A 25,070-nucleotide genomic window follows, 5' to 3' on the forward strand; every position below is an offset into this window, starting at 1 on the left:
CAGATGTTCTGTGTCTTGTTCTAACTGTTGCTTCTTGACCTGCATACAGGTTTCTCAGGAAACAGATAAGGTGGTCTGGTACTCCCATCTTTTTAAGAGTTTTTCAGTTTGTTGTGATCCACACAGTCCAAGGCTTTAATGTAGTCAATTAAGCAGAAGTACATTTTTTCCTGGAACTCCCTTGCTTTCTCCAGGATCCAACGAATGTTGGCAGTTTGACCTCTGGTTCCTCTGCCTCTTTGAAGTCATCCCAGGTTTTAAATCCTAGCTCTTTCTCTTACTGGGAAAGTAGTAAGTTACACCTCAGTATCTTCATATGAGAAGTCATATCCATTTCATAAGTTTGAGACTACCAATTCAGATAGCACATAAAAAGTTTGCAAATGAGATCCTCACAAATGTTAGCTCCCTTCTTGCTTCTCTTGTTTAAAATATTCTATTCAACAACGAGGTACCTTCTCAGAACTACCTTATCAGATCTCTCCAGTCTCTACTTGAATATTTCTAGTGAAGGGAAGCTCATTGGTTCACAAGATACTCAATTTTGATCTGCTCTAATTACTTAAAAGTTTGTCTTTACATTGAACGCAAATCTGCCACACAATATAACTTGCTTTGCCACATAGAATTTAGCTTTGTAGTCTTTGATATTTGAAGAGGAATACTCAACTCTTTTAAAATAGTTTCTTTGCTAAGCTATAGGGTCACCAGTCCATTCAATTCTTCCTAAATGACACTTCCATTATCTCTATGTTGCCATAACTTGGATCACTTCCAAATTTGCAGGATTTATCTGGCCTTTTTGTTTTTTTTTTTTTCTATCTCTAGCATTAGTTCCAGGAAAAAAAAAAAATATATATATATATATATATATGCTGTGTTTTATTTCATTTCATCAATTCCCAGCATAATATTACTTCTGGAGATAGAATACAGTGCAGAATTTCTTGCTTTAAATCTATAAATTTAGATCTCTATTAAATCTATAGAAATTATTTAAACTTAATAACTAATCAGTAGTAGCAAAATTCTCTTCCTCGTGGTTTCAGGACTTTCAGAATGGCTCACATGCCTCGAACGCATTTTAATGGAAGCTCGTTTTACTCACTTTTTGGGTTCACCCCCTTTTCTTGGGTGTGGGACCAAGGCTTGTCCCTTAGATATTTCTGATTGTGGTGTTGACTAACTAGTTGGTTCCTAAGCTGTAATTATCTTCCTCCTTCAATTAAAATTACATTTCTATATTACAACATGGGCTATTGCAAAATCTAACAATACACATTGGATTTTTTTTTCCCTCTAAGCAACTTTTCCTGACAATACGTATTTTTTTCTCTGAGTTGTTCAACTGTTAAGTGCTGAGGAGGACATTCTTCCTAACAAAGATCAATCAGTGGGCACTTTGCAGTATTGTTTTTTTTGGTTTTCCTGTGTCCTCACTTGCTGTTGTGTAGTAACTCAAATACATGATTATTTCCAGCTTAGAAATTGAGAGACTCATGAACTAGAGCCATACAGATATGACAGAATAATTGGTGCCAATGAAACATTCAGTCAACATATGCTTTTATTTTAATATGTGCTGAATGATGGACTTGATTAGTAGTTTATGCAAGATATTAATTCCCCAACCAGGAGTCAAACCCTATGTCCTCTGCAGTAGGAGCACAGAGTTCTAACCACTGGACCACCAGGGAATTTTCCCTTGATGAATAGTTTTAGTTGAATTTTATCCAGTACTTTCCTCAAATTTTTAAATTATTTTGACAGTGTGTAAACTGAGTATGATGTTTCTAATCATCACTTCAACCAACATGTATTTGGCATACCTACATTCTGCCAGACCCTGCCTCAGTGCTGGGTATTTATCTCTAGATGATCAACAATACATGGTCCTGCCTTTGAAGAGGACTCAGACACATACAGTCAGTCAGTCAGTTCAGTCCCTCAGTCGTGTCTGACTCTTTGCAACCCCATAAACTGCAGCACTCCAGGTCTCTCTGTCCATCACCAACTCCCGGAGTTTCCTCAAACTCATGTCCATTGAGTTGGTGATGCCATCCAACCATCTTATCTTTGGTCCTCCCCTTCTCCTCCAGCCTTCAATCTTTCCCAGCATCAGGGTCTTTTCAAATGAGTCAGTTCTTCGCATCAGGTGGCCAAAGTATTGGAGTTTCAGCTTCAACATCAGTCCTTCCAATGAATATTCAGGACTGATTTCCTTTAGGATGGACTGGTTGGATCTCCTTGCAGTCCAAGGGACTCTCAACAGTCTCTCCAATCAGGAAACTTTTGTAAGCCTTTTATCCTTCTCCATCAGAGGGCAGACAGACTGAAAACCACAATATGAAAATTGGTTAGGAAACCAACCAATCTGATCACACGGACCACAGCCTTGTCTAACTCAATGAAACTATGAGCCGAGCCATGCCATGCCATGTAGGGTTACCCAAGACGAACCGGTCTTGGTGGAGAGTTCTGAAAAAACATGGTCCATTGGAGAAGGGAATGGCAAACCACTTCATTATTCTTGCCTTGAGACACACACAACTCTTTTAAAAATAAAGTTCAGACCACCATGGTCAAAGAACATGGGTTCTCGGAAGAAGATCACTTAGTCTTGTGAGAAAGCATATCAAGGGAGATGCTCTTTGCTCCTGTTCCTGCCAATCCACTTCCAGTTAACACCACACACTGAGATTTTATATACTCGTCTAGGCTCTGCTCAAATGCTTCTTTCACCAAAAGAGTGGCCCTAGTCCTCGTGCCCCAGCCCTGTGTATTCTCTCCCTCTTCCAAACTTCTCTGGCTCCTCGTCTGCATTTTCTCTCATCACCAAGTCTCCTTATACCTCAAGGTAAGGTTATCTGCATGTATGTCTATGTTTGCTCACAGTTATTTCCATAATGCCCAATAAATGTTAGTTTGATTGAGAGAAAAGTCTATTTTAGGTAGAACACCTTGATTAACTAAAGGAGAACAAGTTTTATTTTGGTTTTGATTGCCAGGAGTGTTAAAATTTTAGACTCAATGTTGTTGTTGTTTTTTTTTTTTCATGGAAAACCAGTCTTCCACAAGTTTCCTCAAGAGAATTCAGTTTCAGTTTGTATCCATAGTTTGTGGATTTCCTATGTACAGATCACACTCTCATGAGGTTTCTGAGGTTGCTTCTACAAATGAATGTTAATGGATACATATTTTTTTTTCTTATAAATACTTCATAGAAATCAAGTAACTCGTGTGAAAACAACTCCTAGTACTCTTCAGACAGATGGGAAAAAGTCCTCAGATTAGTTTGCTTAAAAAGTCATAAATGAAAAGACTGCTCATTGAAACTGAAGGTAACTTTCTACTGAGTCATTAGAAGCCATGTATTGAGCAATATGATCTGTATCAATATGTCTTATGAAATTGCCAAGTTAGGAGTTGTATATTTTAGATAAAAAATTTATGTCTCCACTGAGTGTCAATTATCTTTAAAGTTTTCTGAAAATATTAATAGAATCCAATCAATTTCTCAGTAAAATGCAAACGAGATTAACATTTTTTTTTAATGTGACTTTTTATTCTGAGACTTTACTTGGGTTCCCAGAGACTATGAGAAGAGCTTTTCTCGTTCTGATAATTATCACTTTAGCTCTGGAGTTTATGGTGGCTGGATTATGATTCCCTCTAGGGGACTGATGCAAACACTTTCTTAATGGTGTTTTGGCCCCTGACAGCATGATTCCTTTAAAGAGAGTGCAATAAGCGCGATTTATATCCATGTGACTCATGCATTTAAAGAAATAAAGTAGCCAAAATTAATAGATTAAAATTAAATATATTCAGAGCATCCTCTTAATGCCACCTATGTAATAGCAACCACTTATTCTCTGTGCATTGACGAGTCTATGTTTGCATTTTGTAAGTCTTGTATATTTATTCTGTATATTTATTCTGTATTTTGCAGTCTGTTGCATGTGTGCAAAGCATTGCATTGACACAGGATTTTTCTAAAAGTTATTCTATGCTTGTCAAAAACAAAACAAAACAAACAGATTCCTAAGATTATGCATGACAATCCCCAGGAGCCCTGAGGTTTTCCTCAGCCTGTTTACTGTGCTCTATATTTACTTGTTGAATGAATGAATAAATAAAGTGATGGATGTAACTTGACCTAGTGGAAAAGCTTCAGTTGAAGGATTTTTAGACCAATGTTGATGATGGGATAACTTTACTTGAATTATTTAGCTACAGTTCCATTTGAGATGCAAAAGTTTGTTGAAATAGTGCTTTCCTATTTGGTGATTTTTCTTACCAAAACAAACAAATTAAGTGACCCCAAACATCCTAAATCATAAGTTATAATGATGCTGTAAGATGTCAGGATACATGTGTATCTAACAAGTGTCTTGAGATGCACCTAACCCATTTTGGGGGTGAAATTTTGCATGATTTAAGTTTTCAGGGTCCCATTGGTTGGAAAGGGCAGCTAATCAAGAAATCATTGTGTAACCTGTTGCTCGAGCTTTGTATCAAGGGAGTTACAATATTGTATTTTCCTTTAACTCCTCAGATCATCTCCTATTTGCTGTGTATCCTGGAGGTGACAGATAATGCCGATAATGATGACTAAATGTTCACTGGCTTCTCCCTGAGACCTACCTTCCCCTAGAGCTGTTCTCGTCTTCCCACCAGTTATCATTCAGGTATCCTTGCTCGTTCCAAATCTACAAGCTGTAAAAACACCAGAGTCACGTAGGAGAGGGAGAGATTCCACTGCAGGCTTCAGTGGGGAACTGAGTCAAATTCTCCCACCTTCATGTCACTCCTTGGAGGACTTTTTCTTCCCTTCAGCCTCTGACTCATGAAACAGGAAAGCCAACTTTATTGTTTTGCTTTATCTCTGTCCAATGAACTCTAAATTAGTATGGATTTAAATCTGTGCTTTTTGTTTCAGGATTATCTATTGATTAGATGCTGATTGTGTATGTTTGTTTTTTTAAATAACGATGAAAATTTATCTTAAGCCTACTCAGTCATTTATTAGGTAAGATAGAGAAGTTAGACATCGAAATTGCTCTATTCAGAACCAGCATATAAGACTGTTTAAAATGAGTGTTGGATAAAAATAACTTAAAGTACATTGGAGTTACTTTTACATAATGAAACATGTAATATAAAATGTAATTAAATACTTAAGAGTAGCATAGTTTTAAAACATGCCCTCAAAATATCAGTTTAACTTATCAAACCCGTAAAATGAATGCTGCTGCTGCTGCTGCTAAGTCGCTTTAGTCGTGTCTGACTCTGTGCGACCCCATAGACGGCAGCCCACCAGGCTCCCCGGTCCCTGGGATTCTCCAGGCAAGAACACTGGAGTGGGTTGCCATTTCCTTCTCCAGTGCATGAAAGTGAAAAGTGAAAGTGAAGTCACTCAGTCGTGTCTGACTCTTAGCGACCCCTCTTAGCGACCCCTCTTAGCGACTCTTAGCAGCCCACTAGGCTCCTCCGTCCATGGGATTTTCCAGGCAAGAGTACTGGAGTGGGGTGCCATAGCCTTTCCCGTAAAATGAATGAGGAGGTGTCAAATCTTCTAGGAGGAGTTGACTAAGTCTCTCACACTTTTAAAAAATAATCAGTATGTACCACATGTGGAGCAATGTCACTTCTGCCAATTAAAAATGGTGATGACTTACTTTATTCCACTTATGCCTATGCAACAAAGAAAAATAATGTATGAAACCTTATCGTGCGTTTACCTTTAGTTCATAAAAACTGAGATTATTGTCACTAGATTATGTAAAGACTTACCTATGCTGCTGCTGCTGCTGCTAAGTCGCTTCAGTCGTGTCCGACTCTGTGCGATCCTAGAAACGGCAGCCCACCAGGCTCCCCTGTCCCTGGGATTCTCCAGGCAAGAACGTTGGAGTGGGTTGCCATTTCCTTCTCCAATGCATGAAAGTGAAAAGTGAAAGTGAAGTTGCTCAGTCGTGTCTGACTCTTAGCGACCCCACGGACTGCAGCCTACCAGGCTCCTCTGTCCATGGGGTTTTCTAGGCAAGAGTACTGGAGTGGGTTGCCATTGCCTTCTCTGAAAGACTTACCTATAATTGGTGCTAAATAAATATTTATTGAATGAATGAATACACAAATAAATGAATATGGGATGCTTTATTTAAATATTTAGTTTAAATTTTTTTTAATTTAAATTTATTTATTTTAGTTGGAGGCTAGTTACTTTACAATATTGTATTGGTTTTGCCATACATCAACGTGAATCTGCCATGGGTGTACATGTGTTCCCCATCCTGAACCCCCCTCCCACCTTCCTCCCCATACCATCCCTCTGGATCATCCCAGTGCACCTACTAAACATTAAAAAAAAAATTATATTTCAACTGGTTGTGTGTGTCTGTGTGTGTGTTCAGTTGCTCAGTCGTGTCCGACCCTTTGCAACCCCATGGACTGTAGTCAGGCTCCTCCATCCATGGAATTTTCCAGCCAAGAATACTGGAGCGGGTTGCCTTTCCCTACTGCAAGACATCTTCTTGACCCAGGGATCCAACCTGCGTCTCTTGTGTCTCCTGCATTGCAGGCAGGTTCTTTCCAGCCTTAAGCAATTTTTGAAAATCGCATGATATTTTTCAAGTAAATGAAATATTTCAAAATGGATACACTTTCCTCAGCAAAAACTTCATGTGTATGTAATTTTAGGAAGTGGTTTACAAGAGGATAACTAAAATGAATATATTCTGACCAGCCAAGTTCATAATACCCTGTATTTACAGTGTTTTTCCTGAGAATTCCAAATGCTGGGTTAATGTGATTATACATGCTATTCTTTACTCTTTTCCAGAAGGTGAATCATCTCAAGTTGAGTAACTTGGTTTGAGTAAAATAATGACTCACTGAATGAAGCCTGAAATACCATCTAGTTTCTGGTAGATCCCCCTACCTCTCTGTGGACTATTTTATTTACAAGTCTCCTTCTAAAGTCTATTTCCATGATTTTGAAAAGATTGCATTTCTTTAAGAATATATGCATTGTGAAACATAAGCAATAGCATCTTTCATCAACTGAAAATTCACAGGTAATTTAATCTGAAGGAAGATCAGAGTGTAGAAGTGGTTTCTAAAAAGGCTGCTGGCCCTATGTTTGCATTCTATAGAGTTTAAATATTTACTCTGAAATTTGCTATTTATGGCATATATGTAGAGCATTGCATTTACTCAGGATTTTCTAAAAGTTATACCATGCATGTTAAAGGAAAAAAAAAAACAAACCCTGAAAATTGTGACAATCCCCTGGAGTCCTAAGGTTTTCCTCAGCCTCTTTTCTGTGTCCTGTACATGTAGAACCCTTCCATTCAATCTGAGCAGTGGTGTTAAAATCAGTGTCTTACAATTCTGACATGATTTGCAGCTTACAATACTCTTTCACAGAAACTGGTCTTTTTGATGCTCACAACAGCTTGTGATGTAGGGAGGATAAATATTATTACACCAATGTCCTGTTAGAAAATTTGACCTTTTTAGCAATCAGCTAAGGAGAAATACTTCAAGTGAAAAAGAAAATGGCACATTTCTGAGATTGAAATTGTTTGGGAGATAGCATGAAGAGAAGGGAAAGAATGAATAAGTCTAGTAGTCTGAAAGAAAATCTGCAAATTAATTTCTTTAGTTACAGAGTGACTTTGTTTTTCTTTCTATAACAACAGTTACCATTTACTTAATGCTTATTCTGTGAAATGAGAATTAACTCACTGAAGCCTCATAATAGTCATGGTGCTTTTATTGCCTTGATTTTTACAGACCAAAGAACTGAAGAACAGAAGGGTAAATAAAACCACTGAAAAGTCGTGGAGCTGGAACCCAAACCCAGGCGTCAGCTTCTGCATCTGTGTTCTTGATGACTGTGCTCAGTGGCGGGCGGGTTTAAGCCAGCTCTCCAGCAGAATACATAAGTAGAGCCCAAAGCCCATAGTGTAGATGTTCCTCTTATTGCCAATTTCAGGTTGCTGTTTAGTCGCTAATTCATGTCTGACTCTTTTTCGAACCTATGGACTGTAGCCTGCCAGGCTCCTCTGTTCATGGGATTTCCCAGGCAAGAATACTGGAATGGGTTGCCATTTCCTTCTGCAGAGGATCTTCCTGACCCAGGAGTTGAATCCAATGGTTTAATAACCAGCTTGTGAAATTGCTGAATATTTATTGATCAGCACTTAAGAGCAAGTACAACCTTGCCCTAGTACCTCATCGATTATCCTACATGGTGCTTTCAACATAGCATTGTCATGAAGACAGACTGTTTAATTACTCAGTTCAGTTCAGTTCAGTCGCTCAGTCGTGTCCGACTCTTTGCGACCCCATGAATCGCAGCATGCCAGGCCTCCCTGTCCATCACCAACTCCTGGAGTTCACTCAGACTCACGTCCATCGAGTCAGTGATGCCATCCAGCCATCTCATCCTCTGTCGTCCCCTTCTCCTCCTGCCCCCAATCCCTCCCAGCATCAAAGTCTTTTCCAATGAGTCAACTGTTTGCATGAGGTGGCCAAAGTACTGGAGTTTCAGCTTTAGCATCATTCCTTCCAAAGAAATCCCAGGGCTGATCTCCTTCAGAATGGACTGGTTGGATTTCCTTGCAGTCCAAGGGACTCTCAAGAGTCTTCTCCAACACCACAGTTCAAAAGCATCAATTCTTTAATGTACCCATTTTATGCGTATTGTTTGAAGATTTTTGACAAATAGATATACCATCTTCATAATCAAGCTACAGAACATTTCCATTAGTCTTAAATGTTCTCTTGTGACCCTTTCTAGTTAACCAGTTAATCTTCACTCCACCACTCATTTCAGCCCAGGCAACCACTGATCTGGTTTTTTTCTTTTTGCCATACAGTATGAAGGATCTTACTTCCCTGACTGACGAGGGATCAAAACCGTGCCCCCTGCAGTGGAAACATGGAGACTTAACCAGTAAACCACCGCCATGGATCCATTCTATGTCACTGTAGATTAGTTATTTTTCCCCCTAGCTAGCGTGTGACATATCTCAAGTGGCTTAAATGGCAGGATTAATTTTTAAAATCTCATATCCTGAATTTCCAGTAGGTGGCACTCTTACAAAGCCTAAAGACTTCTGTTTTGGCAATCCATGGTTGTTTTCTAGATGATTCTCTTTCTACTTTCACCTCCTTGCAAACCCATTTGTTCTGGATAACTTAAATTCATTTTCCTCTAAATATCAGAGTTATGTATACTGTTTGTTAAGCATTTTAAAATGTTCAAAAGAAGAAATAGTCTTCAAACCCCTTGATTAATTTCCAAGAGATAACCACTCCAACAATTTAGTATGTACAATACTTTCCAGACCTTTCTCTAGCACCCCCCCCAACAATATGTGCATATAAAAGTTAAAATTTACATCAGTAAAAATTTAGATTTTAAAATAATCATAATGATATGCTTGCCTTTGTTTTCTGATCCTGTACCTGGGCTTTTTCTTATGAGTAGTTTTCCTTTAAGAAAGACCTCTCATTTCTGCAATTGATTAATTGCTGAGTCCAAAAGGACCTTTCCTGTTGGTGTTGAACTAGGGCATGTGGTGCAGTGAATGATGCCTGAAGTTTCATGATAAGAATTCTTGCTAATTGCATTTCTTGGCAGTGAGGGTGGAGTAAGGAGAATTTAAATAATCAGAAACCTAAAGCTTCCTTTGCCAATTGAAGAGTATAGAATATTCTAAGATTTTATCTGAATAGTATTGTGATTTTTGAATTTGCTGGCTGTTCCAGGAGATGTTCACTGTTGGTGTGTTAGTGGCAAATTTTGTGAAATCACTGATTTTTTTTTTGAAAGGTAGATTCCGCTGCCCCTCCAACCCCCGCCACAGTATTACCTTAAGAGCAGCTAATTTCCCCCAGAATGAGCAATCCAAGAGACCAAGTCAGACAAAAATGCTTTTATGACCTAACCTTGGAAGGTATACAGTCACTTCTTCAGCAGGTCTGCTGTATTCATTGTGGGAGGGGAAAATGCTCAGGGGCCTCTGTAATAGGAGGTGAGGCTCCCTGGGGCCATCTTGGAGGAACCACAAGGAGTAATCAACATAGGTGGTTACCTTATCTGTTTACTTCACTGAGGTATAATTGATACCTAGTATTATTGGAGAAGGCAATGGCACCCCACTCCAGTACTCTTGCGTGGAAAATCCCATGGATGGAGGAGCCTGGTGGGCTACAGTCCATGGGGTCGCTAAGAGTTGGAGACGACTGAGTGACTTCACTTTCACTTTTCACTTTCATGCATTGGAGAAGGAAATGGCAACCCACTCCAGCGTTCTTGCCTGGAGAATCCCAGGGACAGGGGAGCCTGGTGGGCTGCCGTCCATGGGGTCACACAGAGTCGGACATGACTAAAGCGACTTAGCAGCAGCAGCAGCAGCAATATTATAATAACAGTTTTAGGTATACAATGTAGTGATTTAATATTTCTATATATATTGGGAAATGGTGACTGCAATGAGTCTAGTTAACATCCATCCACAGATGGTTACTTTAAAGCCATGAGATTAGATGAGATCACCTAGGGAATAAGAGTAGAGAGAGAAGATAGCAGGATTAAGTCAGCACTAAGAGGTCACAAAGAAGAGTCAGAGAAAGCCTCCAGGGAGGTGATGCCTTTGGGAGCCCAGTGGAGAAAATATTTCCAAAGAAGAGAAGGCTGAGAAACTACGATAATAGTTAAGAAATGATCACCAGATTTATACCTATGCAAAACCCATTTCTCCTTGGAAGTGAAGTGAAGTCGCTCAGTCGTGTCCAACTTTTTGCGACCCCATGGACTGTAGCCTACCAGGCTCCATCCATAGGATTTTCCAAGCAAGAATACAGGAGTGGGTTGCCATTCCTTCTCCAGAGGATTTTCCTGACCCAGGGATTGAACCGGGTCTCCTGCATTGCAGGCAGATGCTTTACCATCTGAGCCACCAACAAAGGAGTCTGCTTGGAGTCTCACACAATTCAGGTGTAGTTGTAAGCAAAACAGGTGTTGTTTAAAACGGTAACTATTTGCAGCCACTTTTGAGTACCAGAAAGTAGCCTCATGTATTATTTGTGGGTGATAGAGCTTGTGCAGGGAAGACCTTGATAATCTTTTTGGGTCTGAACAGTAAGGTTCTCCTAGAGTTAGATCTGGAAAGTGAGGGCTGGAGAATTGAGCTGCCATCCACAATAAAGGAAGAAGAATGGAGTATCCAAGACCGCTAGTGAATTTAAAAGAAAGTGTGACTTCAGAACGCTGCATACGAAGCGTGTCAGCTGAGAATGACCAAATAACTAACCTTCCATGGGCTTTTGCACGCAGCACTGGAATTCCTCCAGGCCTGTACGACCCTCTTCTCTCCATTCTGCTCCTCTGACACGCCTTGCTCATCAGTTCCCCTGGTTTCTCCATAGGATTTTGGTTACACACAAAAAGCAATCATAAGACAAAAATACTGAGTACTTGCTAGGTTCCAGGGACTGTTCCTACTGTTTTATGTACACTACCTCATTTAATTTTCACAAAGCCGCCCCACTATAAGAATAGGAAACTGAGGCATGCAAGAGGTTAAGTTACTTGCTATTAAGTATTAAGGTCAGAATTTGAAATCAGTCCGGCTTCAGAGATTTGGCTCTTAATCAGTAAATTTCGCTCGTGTTTTCCTTTTAGGGTTTTGAATTTGGCAACTCAGACTGAACCAGTCTGAATCACCATCTACTCAGGCTTAGACTTTGGCCATCTTCTGCCCTAGCCAAGAACTTGACATCTGTTATTGACTTGTGGGTCTGACCCACCCCAATAGAAACCCCACCCTGGGCCTTGCTGGTGCCAGATAGGAGAAAGGCCATCAAAGCAATGTGTGTTCATGTCCCTATGCCCTTTCATACATGTTTCTTCTGTTCCCTTTCTCCCTTCTCTGCCTGGTTGGTTTCTGTATGAAGTCTTTGGTTGCCTCATCACAAATTTTTCTTTTTCCTTCTAGTGTCCTTTGATCTTCTATCCACCCTGTCTCAGCTTATCACCATTCCTGGTAGATGTCTATCTCTGCCCTCAATCTCAGTTGTGAGCTTCTCCAGGCAAGGACTATACCTCTCCAGTCTGGCACACTATGAGGGTTCAATAAGAGTTTCTCGACTGAATGAAAGAAGGTGCTGGAAAATGAACAGAACAAATGTTATACCCTGCAGTGAACAATACTTTTTCTTTTTTGTAACCTTGATGGGCTGATGTAAAAAGGAAAGAACTATAAGAATCTTTTTTGTTGTTGTTAATTATTCTAAGTGCGTGCTTCTTTATTTTTTTGATGTGGACCATTTTTAAAGTCTATTGAATTTGTTACATTATTGCTTCTGTTGTTTATGTTCTGGATTTTTGGCCATGAGACATGAGGGATCTTAGCTCCTGACCGGGGATCAAACCTGCACCCCCTGCTTTTGAAGGTAAAGTCCCAACCACTGGACTGCCAGGGAAGTCCCAAGAATCTTCTTAACTTAATCTCCAGCCTCAACATCTTTAGCTCAGTGTTTATCGACTTCATCAGTAGTATTTCACAAACCTCTCTCTGTGCCCTTGACTGTATTGTTGGTGTCAAGAAGGTACACATTTCACATTATTACCATTCACCTTTTATTAAAAGTAACTTTATTAAAACAGTACTACTTGATTAAGGTGTGATGATTAAAAATATGTTCTAGGTCACTAGAATAAAGTTTATTAAAGGACTACCTCAGGTCCAGAAAGATGTAAGGCAATTTTGATTTGCTATTGAGATCCACATTTCCACAATGATTTGTAATTAAAGTTTGTTTCGAAGGCCAAGGGAAAAAAAAAAAAGACTCAAAGTTAATAGGGAATCCAAAGAAAATGAAACAAACAGAAGCAGAGATTGAACTAATATATCATCTTACTCTAAAAGGAATAATTTCTACTTCTAAATGTCTTGTTCCTAAGGAACTAATCATGGGGCAGATCTTGTGAAATTTTACATCAGTTCTTCAATTTCCTTAACTTGGGTCGAGACCACCTCACCATTCACTACTTCCTGCACAATTGTCTTGATTTTCCGGGCTTTGTTAGGGTCTAAAAATTAAACATGGAACAAACAGAGCAAAAGTCAGTGCTTCAAATATTCATCTAACATTTGTTGTTTAACTTAGGCTTCTAAATTAGGTATTCACTGATACAGTCAACGGAATTTAAACTTTCAGGTGTGACCTCTTCATTCTAAACAAAATCCATTTTATTTAATAAAATGTTTTCAGTGTTGTCTTATGTACAAATGAAAATGATTTCCTTTTTAAACACTTAAAAATTGTTTACGATTCTCACAATACCTGTTTGTAGAGTAGATTTTTTTTTCCCTTCCTGAACTTGCTGAAAGTTTTAACCCTGTGCAGACTACTCAGTTTATCTGCAGGAATGCATAAATATTTTTTCTTGGCTCCAAATACAAATATACTTCAAATATACACTGCTATAATCTTACAGATTTGGTCATTAATAGATGTGATTCTGACTTGTTCTACATGATTCCTAGGGAATCTGCATACCTTTAGAGGAATCAGTTGATGGTGTTTGAGATGTGGAGGCTGTCACATAAGAACTTTCCACCAGAGAGTCACTGTAAAGAAAACAAGGGAGTTGATATCACATGATGCTTTCTGGAATGAGAAGGAAGAAGGAATTTGCTGTTTGGGCTTTTAAAGTGGCCAATGAGAGAAGGTATTCTAAATTTCTTGATTAAGAATGATGGAGTGATGCATCCTGAGAGTAATCAGTGGTGCAGCTACCTTTGTTTTCAAACCCTGTCTAAAAAGGGTTCTTGAAGTGAAGCCAACTGACAATTAATGGAAGATGTGGTTTCCCAATTTATGATCCTGAATTCTTCCCACCAGTCCAGGCTGCTGTTACTTTTGGAAAGTTCCCTACAGTAGTTTCAAGGTGGTTGCATGGCTGATATTTGATGTGTCGTTCTTAGCATTAAAATCAGAACTCTACTGGCCGATTGTTCTAATACACGTCTGCAGTATGCCTCTGTCTGTGGCGCCATTTTTCATCCCAGCATTTTATGAACTTTTATCAAGGAAGATAATGGTGACAACACTTTGCAAAGTGTAGAGCATTTAATAATGCTAAGGCATACTAGACATGCGAGACTCATTTGCGCCAGACTATTTGCAACCCCATGGACTGTAGCACACCAGGCTCCTCTGTCCATGGGATTTCCCAAGCAAGAATGCTGGAGTAGGTTGCCAAGTCCTCATCCAGGGGATCTTCCCCACTCAGGAATAGAACCTGCATTGAAGGTGATTCTTTACCGTGGAGCCACCTAGGAACCCCTAGGTCTTTACCAGATGTGTTCTTTTCTGTCAACTAAAGACCCCTTCCCGATTCTGTTGCCCTTAAACCGCATCTGGTGTCCACTGTTGGTCAGCCATTGAGGTTATTTTCAATCCCAGTTATCTATTTACCCTTGGGCCTCGCCGTCCAGTAGGCGGCGGTAGGTCTCGATTTCCAGCTCCAGGCGAGCCTTGACGTTCAGCAGCCGCTGGTAGTCGGCGCTCTGGCGCTCGGCGTCGGCGCGCACCTGCAGCAGCTGCTCCTCCAGGCTGCCGATGAGCTGCTGCACCTGGGACAGCTGGCTGCAGTAGTCGCCCTCGGTTTCAGCCAGCGAGTCATCCAGGGATTTCTTCTGCACGTGGGAGAGAAACGGCACAAACGTAACAATGGAGGGCACCGAAATGCGGAAGGCTGCCAATGGCCCGTCTTACTCATTTGGATGCATCTCTTGGCACGCGCCCTACCATGGCGAGCTGGGACTGGAGCTCGATCTCCAGGTTTTGAAGCGCGCGCCGCAGGTCGGTGACCTCGCTCTTGCTGGACTGAAGCTGCTCCGTGTTACTGCTGATTTCCTTCCTGAGCTCCCCGCTCTGCCGCAACAAAGAGGGGTGAGGGGACGTGAGTCAGCCCTGCTCCCCTTTAATACAAGCGTATCCACACCTTTTGCTTTTGTTCCGTTCGGTTCAATCGCTCAGTCATGTCCGACTCTTTGCGACCCCATGAATCGCAGCAAGCCAGGCCTCCCTGTCCAACTCCCGGAGTTCACTCAGACTCGCTTCCATTGTTTTTGTTAGCAGTACCTTTTCAATGAACCAGGCCTCCGCATCCTTCCGGTTCTGCTCAGCGATGGTTTCATACTGCGCCCGCATGTCGTTGAGGAGCCTGGTGAGGTCCACTCCGGGGGCAGCGTCCATTTCTACGCTGACCTGGCCTGGGCCACCGGCCTGGCAGCTTTGGAGCTCCTGGGGAGAGAGGGAGAGAGGGTGAGAGGGGCGAAGGGGCCCACTGTGACTTTCGTGGGCCTCTTCATCCACAAAAATAGGAAACATTACCTTTTACAACTGCGTTGGTTTAAAGACAAACCAGTTAATACAAACTATTCAAACATCTTTTATCTAAACATTAGTAGCTTTCTTCTGATTTTTGAAAGAGCTTGAGATGGGCCTTGGTAGGCTGCAGTCCATGGGGTCGTGAAGAGTTGGACACGACTGAACGACTTCACCTTCACTTTTCACTTTCATGCATTGGAGAAGGAAATGGCAACCCATGCCAGTGTTCTTGCCTGGAGAATCCCAGGGATCGGGCAGCCTGGTGGGCTGCCGTCTCTGGGGTCGCACAGAGTCGGACATGACTGAAGTGACTTAGCAGCAGCAGCAGCAGCAGCAGCAGCAGCAGAGATGGGCCCCTAAACTCACTGAGGGTCCTTGGTGCTGTGCCTGATGGATGAGCTGGCCCTGCTTTTTGGGGCTCCATGGCCTTCACAAGATGGGAAGGCCTGGTGGAATTGGTGCCCCTGGGGCTTTGAACCACACCTGCCAAACCGAGGGCTGCAGACAGTCCCTGGGTTTGCTCACTGGTTGTACCATAGTCATTGGTTTCCAGTAGAAAGCTCTTTAGGAGTCTTGTGCCAGGTTATGCTTAATTACTGATATACATTGTGGTATATCAGAGTTCCATGTGTGTACTGCACTGGGTATAACCAGTTTCTCTAGCATATTTAACAGTATGTATTATTGGTAGACTTTTATTTTTGAACTTTAAAAATACTGTATTTTTGGAACTTCCTTGGTGGTCCCGGGCTTCCAATGCCAGGGGCACAGGTTTGATCAAGGGACTGAAATCCCACATGCCACTTGGTGTGACCATAAACCAACCAACCAAACAAAAACACCCAAACTATATTTTTAAAATCATGAAATCAGGACAATTAAAATTCTGATTGTCCAATGGATCATGCATATCTCTTCTAACTCCATATTTATACATTTGAAATGATAATTTTTGAATCTGGCAGAAAAAAGCTGCTTAGAGAGCTGTCCTTTCTGGCTCTCACCTCTTCGTGGTTCTTCTTCAGGTAGGCCAGCTCCTCATTCAGGGTCTCAATCTGCGTCTCCAGGTCAGCTCTGGCCAGGGTCAGCTCATCCAGCACCCTGCGCAGGCCGTTGATGTCAGCCTCCACACTCTGACACAGGGCCAGCTCGTTTTCATATCTGAAAATCAAGTGCAAAACAGTCTAGGGAATCCACACACCCATTTGAATAAGGCCCCTGGCATCTTCAGGGCTACTTTGCAAATAAATCTGGCAGCAGTGTAATGAATGTTGGTGTTTTTGCTTTTCTAACTTTTTATTTTCCTTTTTTTAAAAAATGATAATTTACTGCTTAGTTGGAGAGGAGTGAAAAAATTATACTTTTCTATCAGCAGTGAACCCCAGCAGCACTGCATCCCAGGCTTACAACTTTACTTCTGGTTGACTGCCCTGACTATGAACAGTAGCAACCCCTCTCTAGGTGGAGTTTCTGACAGAAGCCTAGAAGTGGTTGAAAATAAAATAATCATCTAGTCATCTTGCTTAACTTTTAGTCAAGATTTAATTTAAAGCATCAATATTCCTTTAGTAACTTGTACTAGGTTTCAGGATCATCACCAAAGCAACATCTTGAGTGGAAATTCTGTGGAGCAAACAGGACCTTAGGCTTTTCCTCCTTAATCTGAGGGGAGGGGGTGGTGTAGAAAGGAGGATGGGATATAAAAATAAGTACATGGTTAATATTTTAGTTGTATGTGTCATCAGGAAAAAGATCATTTTATTTAACTCCCAGGCACAAACATTATTAATTCATTTTGATGCACAGAAGACTGAGGTTTAGAATCCTGGTGGAATTATCTTGGCACTTCATGAGTCAATAGCAAATGTCAGATGTGGTAATCCACAGCCCTGGGTTTAAGCAACTTATAATTAAGGGCATGTAATGCGACTCTATTGAATCTAGATACTTTCTAGAATGCCCAGTGTAAATTTACCAAAACATGTGTAGAACCTGTGAAGTGAGGAAGGCTTGAAATATTTGCCATCAATGAAGGAAGGAAAATAGAAAAGTAAGAAGAAATGCTGGGACATGACAGGTATCATTAGTCGTTTATCCTACTCACTTCATTCTGAAGTCATCGGCAGCCAGTCTTGCATTGTCGATCTGCAAGATGAGCTGGGCATTTGCAATGTTGGCAGAAATGATCTGGCAAAACAGGAGAAGACACACAAAGTGAAGTCATCAAATACTAGTGTTTTGCAAATATATCTTTGGCAGGAAAATTTTAGGTGATGTTAAAGATCAACCCTGGGATTTCTTTGGAAGGAATGATGCTAAAGCTGAAGCTCCAGTACTTTGGCCACCTCATGCGAAGAGTTGACTCATTGGAAAAGACTCTGATGCTGGTAGAGACTGGGGGCAGGAGGAGAAGGGGATGACCCAGGATGAGATGGATGGATGGCATCACGGACGAGATGGATGGATGGCATCACGGACTCGATGGACGGGAGTCTGAGTAAACTCCGGGAGTTGGTGATGGACAGGGAGGCCTGGTGTGCTGCGATTCATGGGGTCGCAAAGAGTCGGACATGACTGAGCAACTGAACTGAACTGAAAGTGCTATTTTATGAAGAGTGTAAAGCAGCTTTACTTTTTAAAAGAGGATATATGTGGAGAATCTTACTTAAAAATTAAGAAACATACCTATCCCACAGAAAAGGTAGTGGGAATACAGTCATTTTATGGTAAATGATAAAATGAAACTACGGGCTTCCCTGGAAGTTCAGTTGGTAAAGAATCCTCCTGCAATGCTAGAGACCCCAGTTCGATTCTTGGGTTGGGAAGATCCCCTGGAGAAGGGATAGGCTACCCACTTCAGTATTCTTGAGCTTCCCTGGTGGCTCAGATGGTAAAGAATCCGCCTGCAGTGCAGGAGACCCAGGTTCAATCCCTGGGTTTGGAAGATCCTCTGGAGGAGGGCATGGCAACCCACTCAAGTATTCTTGTCTGGAGAATCCTCATGGACAGAGGAGCCTGGAGGACTATAGTCCATGGGGTTGCAAAGAGTTGGACATGACTGAGTGACTAAGCACAGCCCAAATATCTTGAGATGAGAATTTACTCCAAATACAGTTGAATGGAAAAATATCTAAGTTTTAGGTGATTTATCACTGTAAAATCTTGAAACAGAAAACAGGAAAGTAAAAATAATTCCCAAAGCCCCTGGAAAGAAACCATTTTGTTACCTTGTTCCTGAGGTCTTCAATCAATGGATAATATTTGCTGTAATCATTTTGTGACCCAGGGTCTCCAGTCCCAGAGCCTCGTGTTTCATACCACTCTCGAATTTTGGTTTCTAGATCAGTGTTAGCCTCCTCTAGAGCTCGAACCTTATCCAGATAGGAAGCCAATCTGTCGTTAAGATTTTTCATGGTTTCCTTTTCTGATCCAGAAATAAGGCCTCCATCGATGCCAGGGAAAATCCCTACAGAGCCCCCTCCTGAGCTTCCTCCGAATCCGATTCCCAGGCCTCCAAAGCCCCCTCCTCCAGCTCCTCCATAACCAGCACCCAGTCCTCCTGCAAAGGAACCACCACCGAAGCCAGAACTAGAACCAAAGCCAGAACTAGAACCAAAGCCAGAACTAGAACCAAACATGGAAGCAGCAGAAAAGCCTCCCCCAGAGTTGCCTCCGAAGCCAAAGGGGCTGCCCCCGTAGCCGCTTCCAATGCTCGAGGCAGACATGTCCCTGGCTCTGCCCAGGGTCCCACTCTGGGAGGACAGCCACTGAGGCAGCCCAGAGGTGCGCACAGAGAGGGACATGGTGCTGCTGGAGGGACCTAGAGCTCAGGAGGGGGCAGTGTCAGCAAGGCAGGAAGGCTAACCTTTTATAGGTCTCTGAATGGGTGTTGCCTTGGAAGGTTCCCTCTCTCCATCCAAAGTATAGTGGCCCCCCTTTTTTGGCCAGCTTAACAAGAAAATGATTTATGCATATTGACAATTCACTGGTATAGATATAATTGAATTATTTTCCCCATTACATACTTGTGATAGAAAGAAGAAATCTGGGTGGAGTGCAGATAGGTTGTCATAAAGGATTTTTCTTCTCCAAATTATTCTGTTGCTCACATTCTCTGCACTGCACAGTGTCTTATGCATAGTGGGAAAGCAGTGAGGGATTGCTGAGTGGGTAAATTAATGAATCCTTCTTCCTAAACCTTAAGCTTCTTAAAGTTCTTCCCTCATATCGCCTATTTGTTTCCTTTTGAAAACTCAGTATGAACCATCTGATCATGATCTAGTCTATCTTCTAACAGAATATAGTTCCAGAAACAGTTGTAAAATTCACTGGGAGAAGTGGGGGACAAATGCATTTTCCAGATTGATACTGGAATTTGAGTTTCCAAGGATTTAAAAATCTTGTCATTAGGTTGTTGCATTTTTTTTTCTGATTCAGTAAGAATACCTCTTAAACATTGAAAATAACTTAAAAAAAATCTTTTTACTGCACTCCATTGGATCTTAGTTCCTCTTAGTCCCTTGACATTGGAAACATGAAGTCTTAACCACTGGACCACTAGGGAATTCCCTGAAAAATGCTATTTTTGAGTAGAATATGATACTAGTAATATTTCCAGCAGATCTTCTTTTACATAATATTTGACCTTAGCAAACTCTGTGAAATCAGGAACCTCGTCTGACGGTTCACTACTGCCAACTTTGTTACTGCTGTTTTTGTTATTGAAATTGTATCAATGCTCATACGTTCAACCCCTGGACCCCCAAATATCCAGATATTGTCTGAATATTATCTGACTCTGACTCCAGCCTCTCTGAAGGTAAGGTTCTTCAGTTGTGTGAACACTCCTGTGAACAGCTGGGTCTACCTGTGCCCACTAGTTGATTCGGGGAAATCAGAGGGGTTCCGCTTGAAGTCCATGTCAGACCTCTAGAGGGAATGCCTAATGTCAACTCGCACAAATGGAAGGATCTTGTGACCCTCTTTATATTTTCCTAGGGACAGGGATTGATGAACTCAAAGTGAAATCCTACTACAACTTCCTTTTACCTTTTTATAGGAGAGACATATGCCAAAGGACATATTTTCTCCCAACCTAGACACATCACAAAGAGCAAGCTAGTGGGGTGCCTAAATAAAGGATTTTTTTTTAAAAGCAAGAAATGTGCAGAAATCGCATGTTCTCTTTCATATTAGATATAGAAAGGGAGCAGCAGTCCAAAGCAGACTCAGCTTGAAGAGAGGGGCCAGCATCCAGCCATCTGTTTCATTTCTTGAGAGAATGGAAACTCGTTAAGTTAAAATGTCAGGGGTCCCAGTTCCATACGGAGATTTTTTCCAAGAATTCCATTCATCTATGTTACCAGCACTTTGTCCGAGCTTGTCTTTTTTGAATCATTAGTGCTTATTGTATACTTAACGATGTTCCAGATGGTGGGCAGGTGAACTACAGACATTATTTTTAACCTTCCGTGGCAGCCTCTTAAGATGGTAAATTTTACCCCATTTAGTAGATGAGCAGTCTGAGGGTGAGGATGTCAAGTGGCTTATGTAAGGCCACACAGCCGGGAGATGACCAAGACAGGATCTGGGGCTGCAGATAGACAGACAACACAACCCTGCCTCTAACAGTAAAAACAAAAAGGACAGAGGGTCACTCTGACCCCCAGATTGTGAAACTAGGTTTCTGCCCTGCCCACCAACCAGGAGTTTTAGGTCTTTCCCTTTTCAAAATTGAACTTCATTTCTCAGTGTTTAGCATGAGACCTAGCGATTTTCTCTTTCAGGTTTGCAAGAAATGGCATCACACATGAAATCCTGCAAACCTATATAGGCAAATGTGTTTTTACTCACACTTTTTGAAATGTAACCACATCTCCAGAGATCTTATGAAGTACCAGTAAAGTGACAGCCCCACAAGACAGAGTGATTCCCTTTTTTGGCCCTGGAAATGAAAGCAAATATTACTTGCTTACAGAGTCAGAAGGAATGTGCCAAATTCTGAGCTATAACTTCGTGATATCACATACAATGGAAATATGATTAACTTGAATTTTTGAACTTGGAAACAATTTTGTGCTGAAATGTATACTTTCTAAATCTCATGCCTATATGTAAAATTTAAATAATTTGGTTCAATATGTAACACTGTTTGCACGTATACCTTTGTGTTTTTATACATTTTATATATTATCCTAGACTGAAAGCTTCTCAGGTGAGGACTATATCTAATTCATTTTGTATCCTGACTCTTAGCCTAGTGTTTGCTAAACTTCATTCTTGCATACTTGGAGTTATTGCACTTGAAAGAACTTAATCCTTAATATATTTGAATCTGTCATTTAAAATTTATTTCACTTGAAAAAGACTTTGCTTTAATTTACTGGTATGCTTTGAATAAGATTTATTCTGAATCCGATGGTGAATGGGGAGCAACTTCAGAAGTGGAAAAGAGAAATATTTCTTCTTCAGTGGATTTTTTTTTTTTGTAGGGGGAGGAGAGGCTAAGTGAAATAATTAGGCCTCTATTTTAGAGGATTTTTGTTTTCTTTGGCCACACAGCATAGTATGTGGGGTCAGGGTTTCCTGACCAGGGATTAACATCCCCTGCATTGGCAATGCAGAGTCTCAACCACTCCCTCAATTCCCATCAGGGAATTTCATATTTTAGAGTTTTTAGAAGTGCAAGTAACTTTTCTGACAGCTGTAAAAATACAGGAAGGTGGAAATGTATAAAATGGGGTTGTTGGCAAAATGAGTCACAGGGGAAAATGACTACAACCAGGGTGAACTGTTCAAAAGAATCATATCTCCATTTTTTGGTAGAGCTTAGGGAATATTCAAAATAAGATTATTGACATGGCATTTATAAATCTTTAGATTTTATTAAGTAGAATGTGTGCTCATCTTACATCAGATTGGTTAGTTTCCTAGTCTTTGACTGCAGAATTTCCTCCTGAGTTCTTTCTCTTAAAGACAGACCTTTCACTTTATGCAATTCACTGATCACTTGGTCCATAACAGCTTTTCTTTTTTTTTTTTTGGTCCGTAACACCTTTTCTTTTTGCTTTGAATAACATTTTATCCTATCAGTAAGTGAAAGAATATTGAATTACTGATATAGAATGCTTTGCTTTTGAGATGAGGATGAACAAGGATCCTAGTGGTCATGATTGAGGTTGATTTCTGGACTTCAGAGCTCAGTGATTCTCAAAAGCAGGGGAGGATTGTACGTGGTAAGAAAGAGAAGTAGGAAGATAAAATAATACCCTGGTAAGGTGAAGAGGAACTAAAAAGCCTCTTGATGGAAGTGAAAGAGGAGAGTGAAAAAGTTGGGTTAAAGCTCAACATTCAGAAAATGAAGATCATGGCATCTGGTCCCATCACTTCATGGGAAATAGATGGGGAAACAGTGGAAACAGTGTCAGACTTTATTTTTGGGCTCCCAAATCACTGCAGATGGTGATTGCAGCCATGAAATTAAAAGACACTTACTCCTTGGAAGAAAAGTTATGACCAACCTAGATAGCATATTTAAAAGCAGAGACATTACTTTGCCAACAAAGGTCCATCTAGTCAAGGCTACGGTTTTTCCAGTGGTCATGTATGGATGTGAGAGTTGGACTGTGAAGAAAGCTGAGCACTGAAGAATTGATGCTTTTGAACTGTGGTGTTGGAGAAGACTGTTGAGAGTCCCTTGGACTGCAAGGAGATCCAACCAGTCCATTCTAAAGGAGATCAGCCCTGGGATTTCTTTGGAAAGAATGATGCTAGAGCTGAAGTTCCGGTACTTTGGCCACCTCATGCGAAGAGTTAACTCATTGGAAAAGACTCTGATGCTGGGAGGGATTGGGGGCAGGAGGAGAAGGGGACCACAGAGGATGAGAAGGCTGGATGGCATCACTGACTCGATGGACGTGAGTCTGAGTGAACTCTGGGAGTTGGTGATGGACAGGGAGGCCTGGCATGCTGTGATTCACGGGGTCACAAAGAGTTGGACATGACTGAGTGACTGAACTGAACTAAACTGAACTGAAGGTGAATTTTGAAAGTGAGTCTAGGAGAGAAAAGGGAAATTAAAAAAATAGAGATCACTGAAAGAGAAAGTTGCTCGGGCATGTCCAATGCCTTGTGACCCCATGGACTATACTGTCCATGGAATTCTCTTGGCCAGAATACTGGGGTGGGTAGCAGTTCCCTTCTCCAGGGGATCTTCCCAACCCAGGGATAGAACCCAGGTCTCCCACGTTGCAGGCAGATTCTTCACCCTCTGAGCCATGAGGGGAACCCAGGAGTCCTGGAGTGGGAAGCCTGTCCCTTCTTCAGGGGATCTTCCCGATCCAGGAATCGATCCAGGGTCTCCTGCGTTGCAGGCGGATTCTTTACAGCTGAGATACCAGGGAAGCCCAATGCCTTAAGTTGGAATTGTTGTTTGAGGGTGTAATCAGGTACCTGAGATCACTACCAAGTGAGTGAGAGTGAGAGCAGAGGGTATCCTCAGGTAAAGTTTTGATTTTATATAATTTCATTTTTTTTCTTTTTTATATGTTGTAATGACTCTGTGTGGAAATAATTCCCAAAGCCTAGGGGGGAAAAAATGTTCTCTCCACCCTAACTTCACCTCTAGGGATTCTCTCTGCATTGGATAGCTCCATGTCTGCACTGACAATCTCATATAAAGTAACAAAACACATTGATGATAATTCTAATGTATGATAAAAAAACCAAACCAAACCTGTATTTACTGACTACGAACCTGCTCTGGATCTGTATGCCTGTCAGAAATTGGATTGTCCTGTTCTGGTTCTTAGCTCCTGTAAGAAGTACATAGATAGATACAGAGGTTAATGCTTAACTTTCACGCAGTTGATACTGGTAGAACTGGAGATAGAACCATCTGGTTCCACGAGTATGTATGGTCTCATCTACTTTCTTTGAAAGATTACTTGGAAGAAACTAGAGTTAGACCAAAAGGCAAGAATTGATCTTCATTTTTTATGACAGGAAATTGAGTCAAAAATAATGGTCCCACCTCTTTTTAAATAAAGCATCATGATTGTCATATGACAATGGTCGTGTGTAGCGAATTTCAAAAGCATCTCCTGTAAGCTTTTTATTAGTTAGACTCACAATGTCAGATATTTGTATGTTAAAGCTTCAGACTCTTCCGGAACGTGTCTCAGGACGTGAAAAAGAATTCACTTCTAAATATTCTTGACATCTTTAAAATCAATTTACTAACTAAAGTGACTTGGAAGGAAATTAAGAAATGAGAAAGAAACCTCTTTACTACTTTGAAAAGTAATAGATTGAGAAGGGGTGAGAATAATATCTTTTCTGACAAAGGCTGTGCTGAATCAAATCTTGTGTGTGATGTAAGCTGGACATTTGTGATAATTGGATGTTGTAAGTGTCTGGCTAGTGAAAAGTGACAATTAGTAAATGACAAAACAACTAAGGATAGGTGTTCATTTCAAGTGTGACTCAGTAAGTGTTTGTCAATGTAATTAGTTGCTGAAAAAGACATGATGACTTTAGACAAACAGCTCTGAGTTCAAACTTGCTCTGTTACTTGGTAACTGTGACTTTGGGAAAGTACTTTTTTGTGTCTTCATATATAATTCTCATTTGTCCTTATGTGTAAAATGGGAATA

At 40.9% G+C, this 25,070-nt stretch overlaps 1 protein-coding gene across 1 annotated transcript; it reads right to left on the reverse strand.

Moving 5' to 3' along the window:
- Window positions 1-12,631: 12,631 nt before the first annotated feature.
- Window positions 12,632-19,242, reverse strand: KRT12 (keratin 12). Its single transcript, XM_012186076.4, has 8 exons — window positions 18,645-19,242; window positions 17,522-17,604; window positions 16,422-16,578; window positions 15,169-15,330; window positions 14,833-14,958; window positions 14,500-14,720; window positions 13,579-13,649; window positions 12,632-13,108 (listed from the first exon to the last, which is right to left on the reverse strand). Exons 1-8 carry the CDS (start codon window positions 19,218-19,220, stop codon window positions 13,011-13,013), a joined length of 1,494 nt encoding a protein of 497 aa, XP_012041466.2. The 5' UTR covers window positions 19,221-19,242; the 3' UTR covers window positions 12,632-13,010.
- Between the last annotated feature and the right edge of the window lie 5,828 nt (window positions 19,243-25,070).

This window comes from Ovis aries, chromosome 11 (assembly GCF_016772045.2).
Source record: "Ovis aries strain OAR_USU_Benz2616 breed Rambouillet chromosome 11, ARS-UI_Ramb_v3.0, whole genome shotgun sequence".
Classification (NCBI taxonomy): domain Eukaryota; kingdom Metazoa; phylum Chordata; class Mammalia; order Artiodactyla; family Bovidae; genus Ovis; species Ovis aries.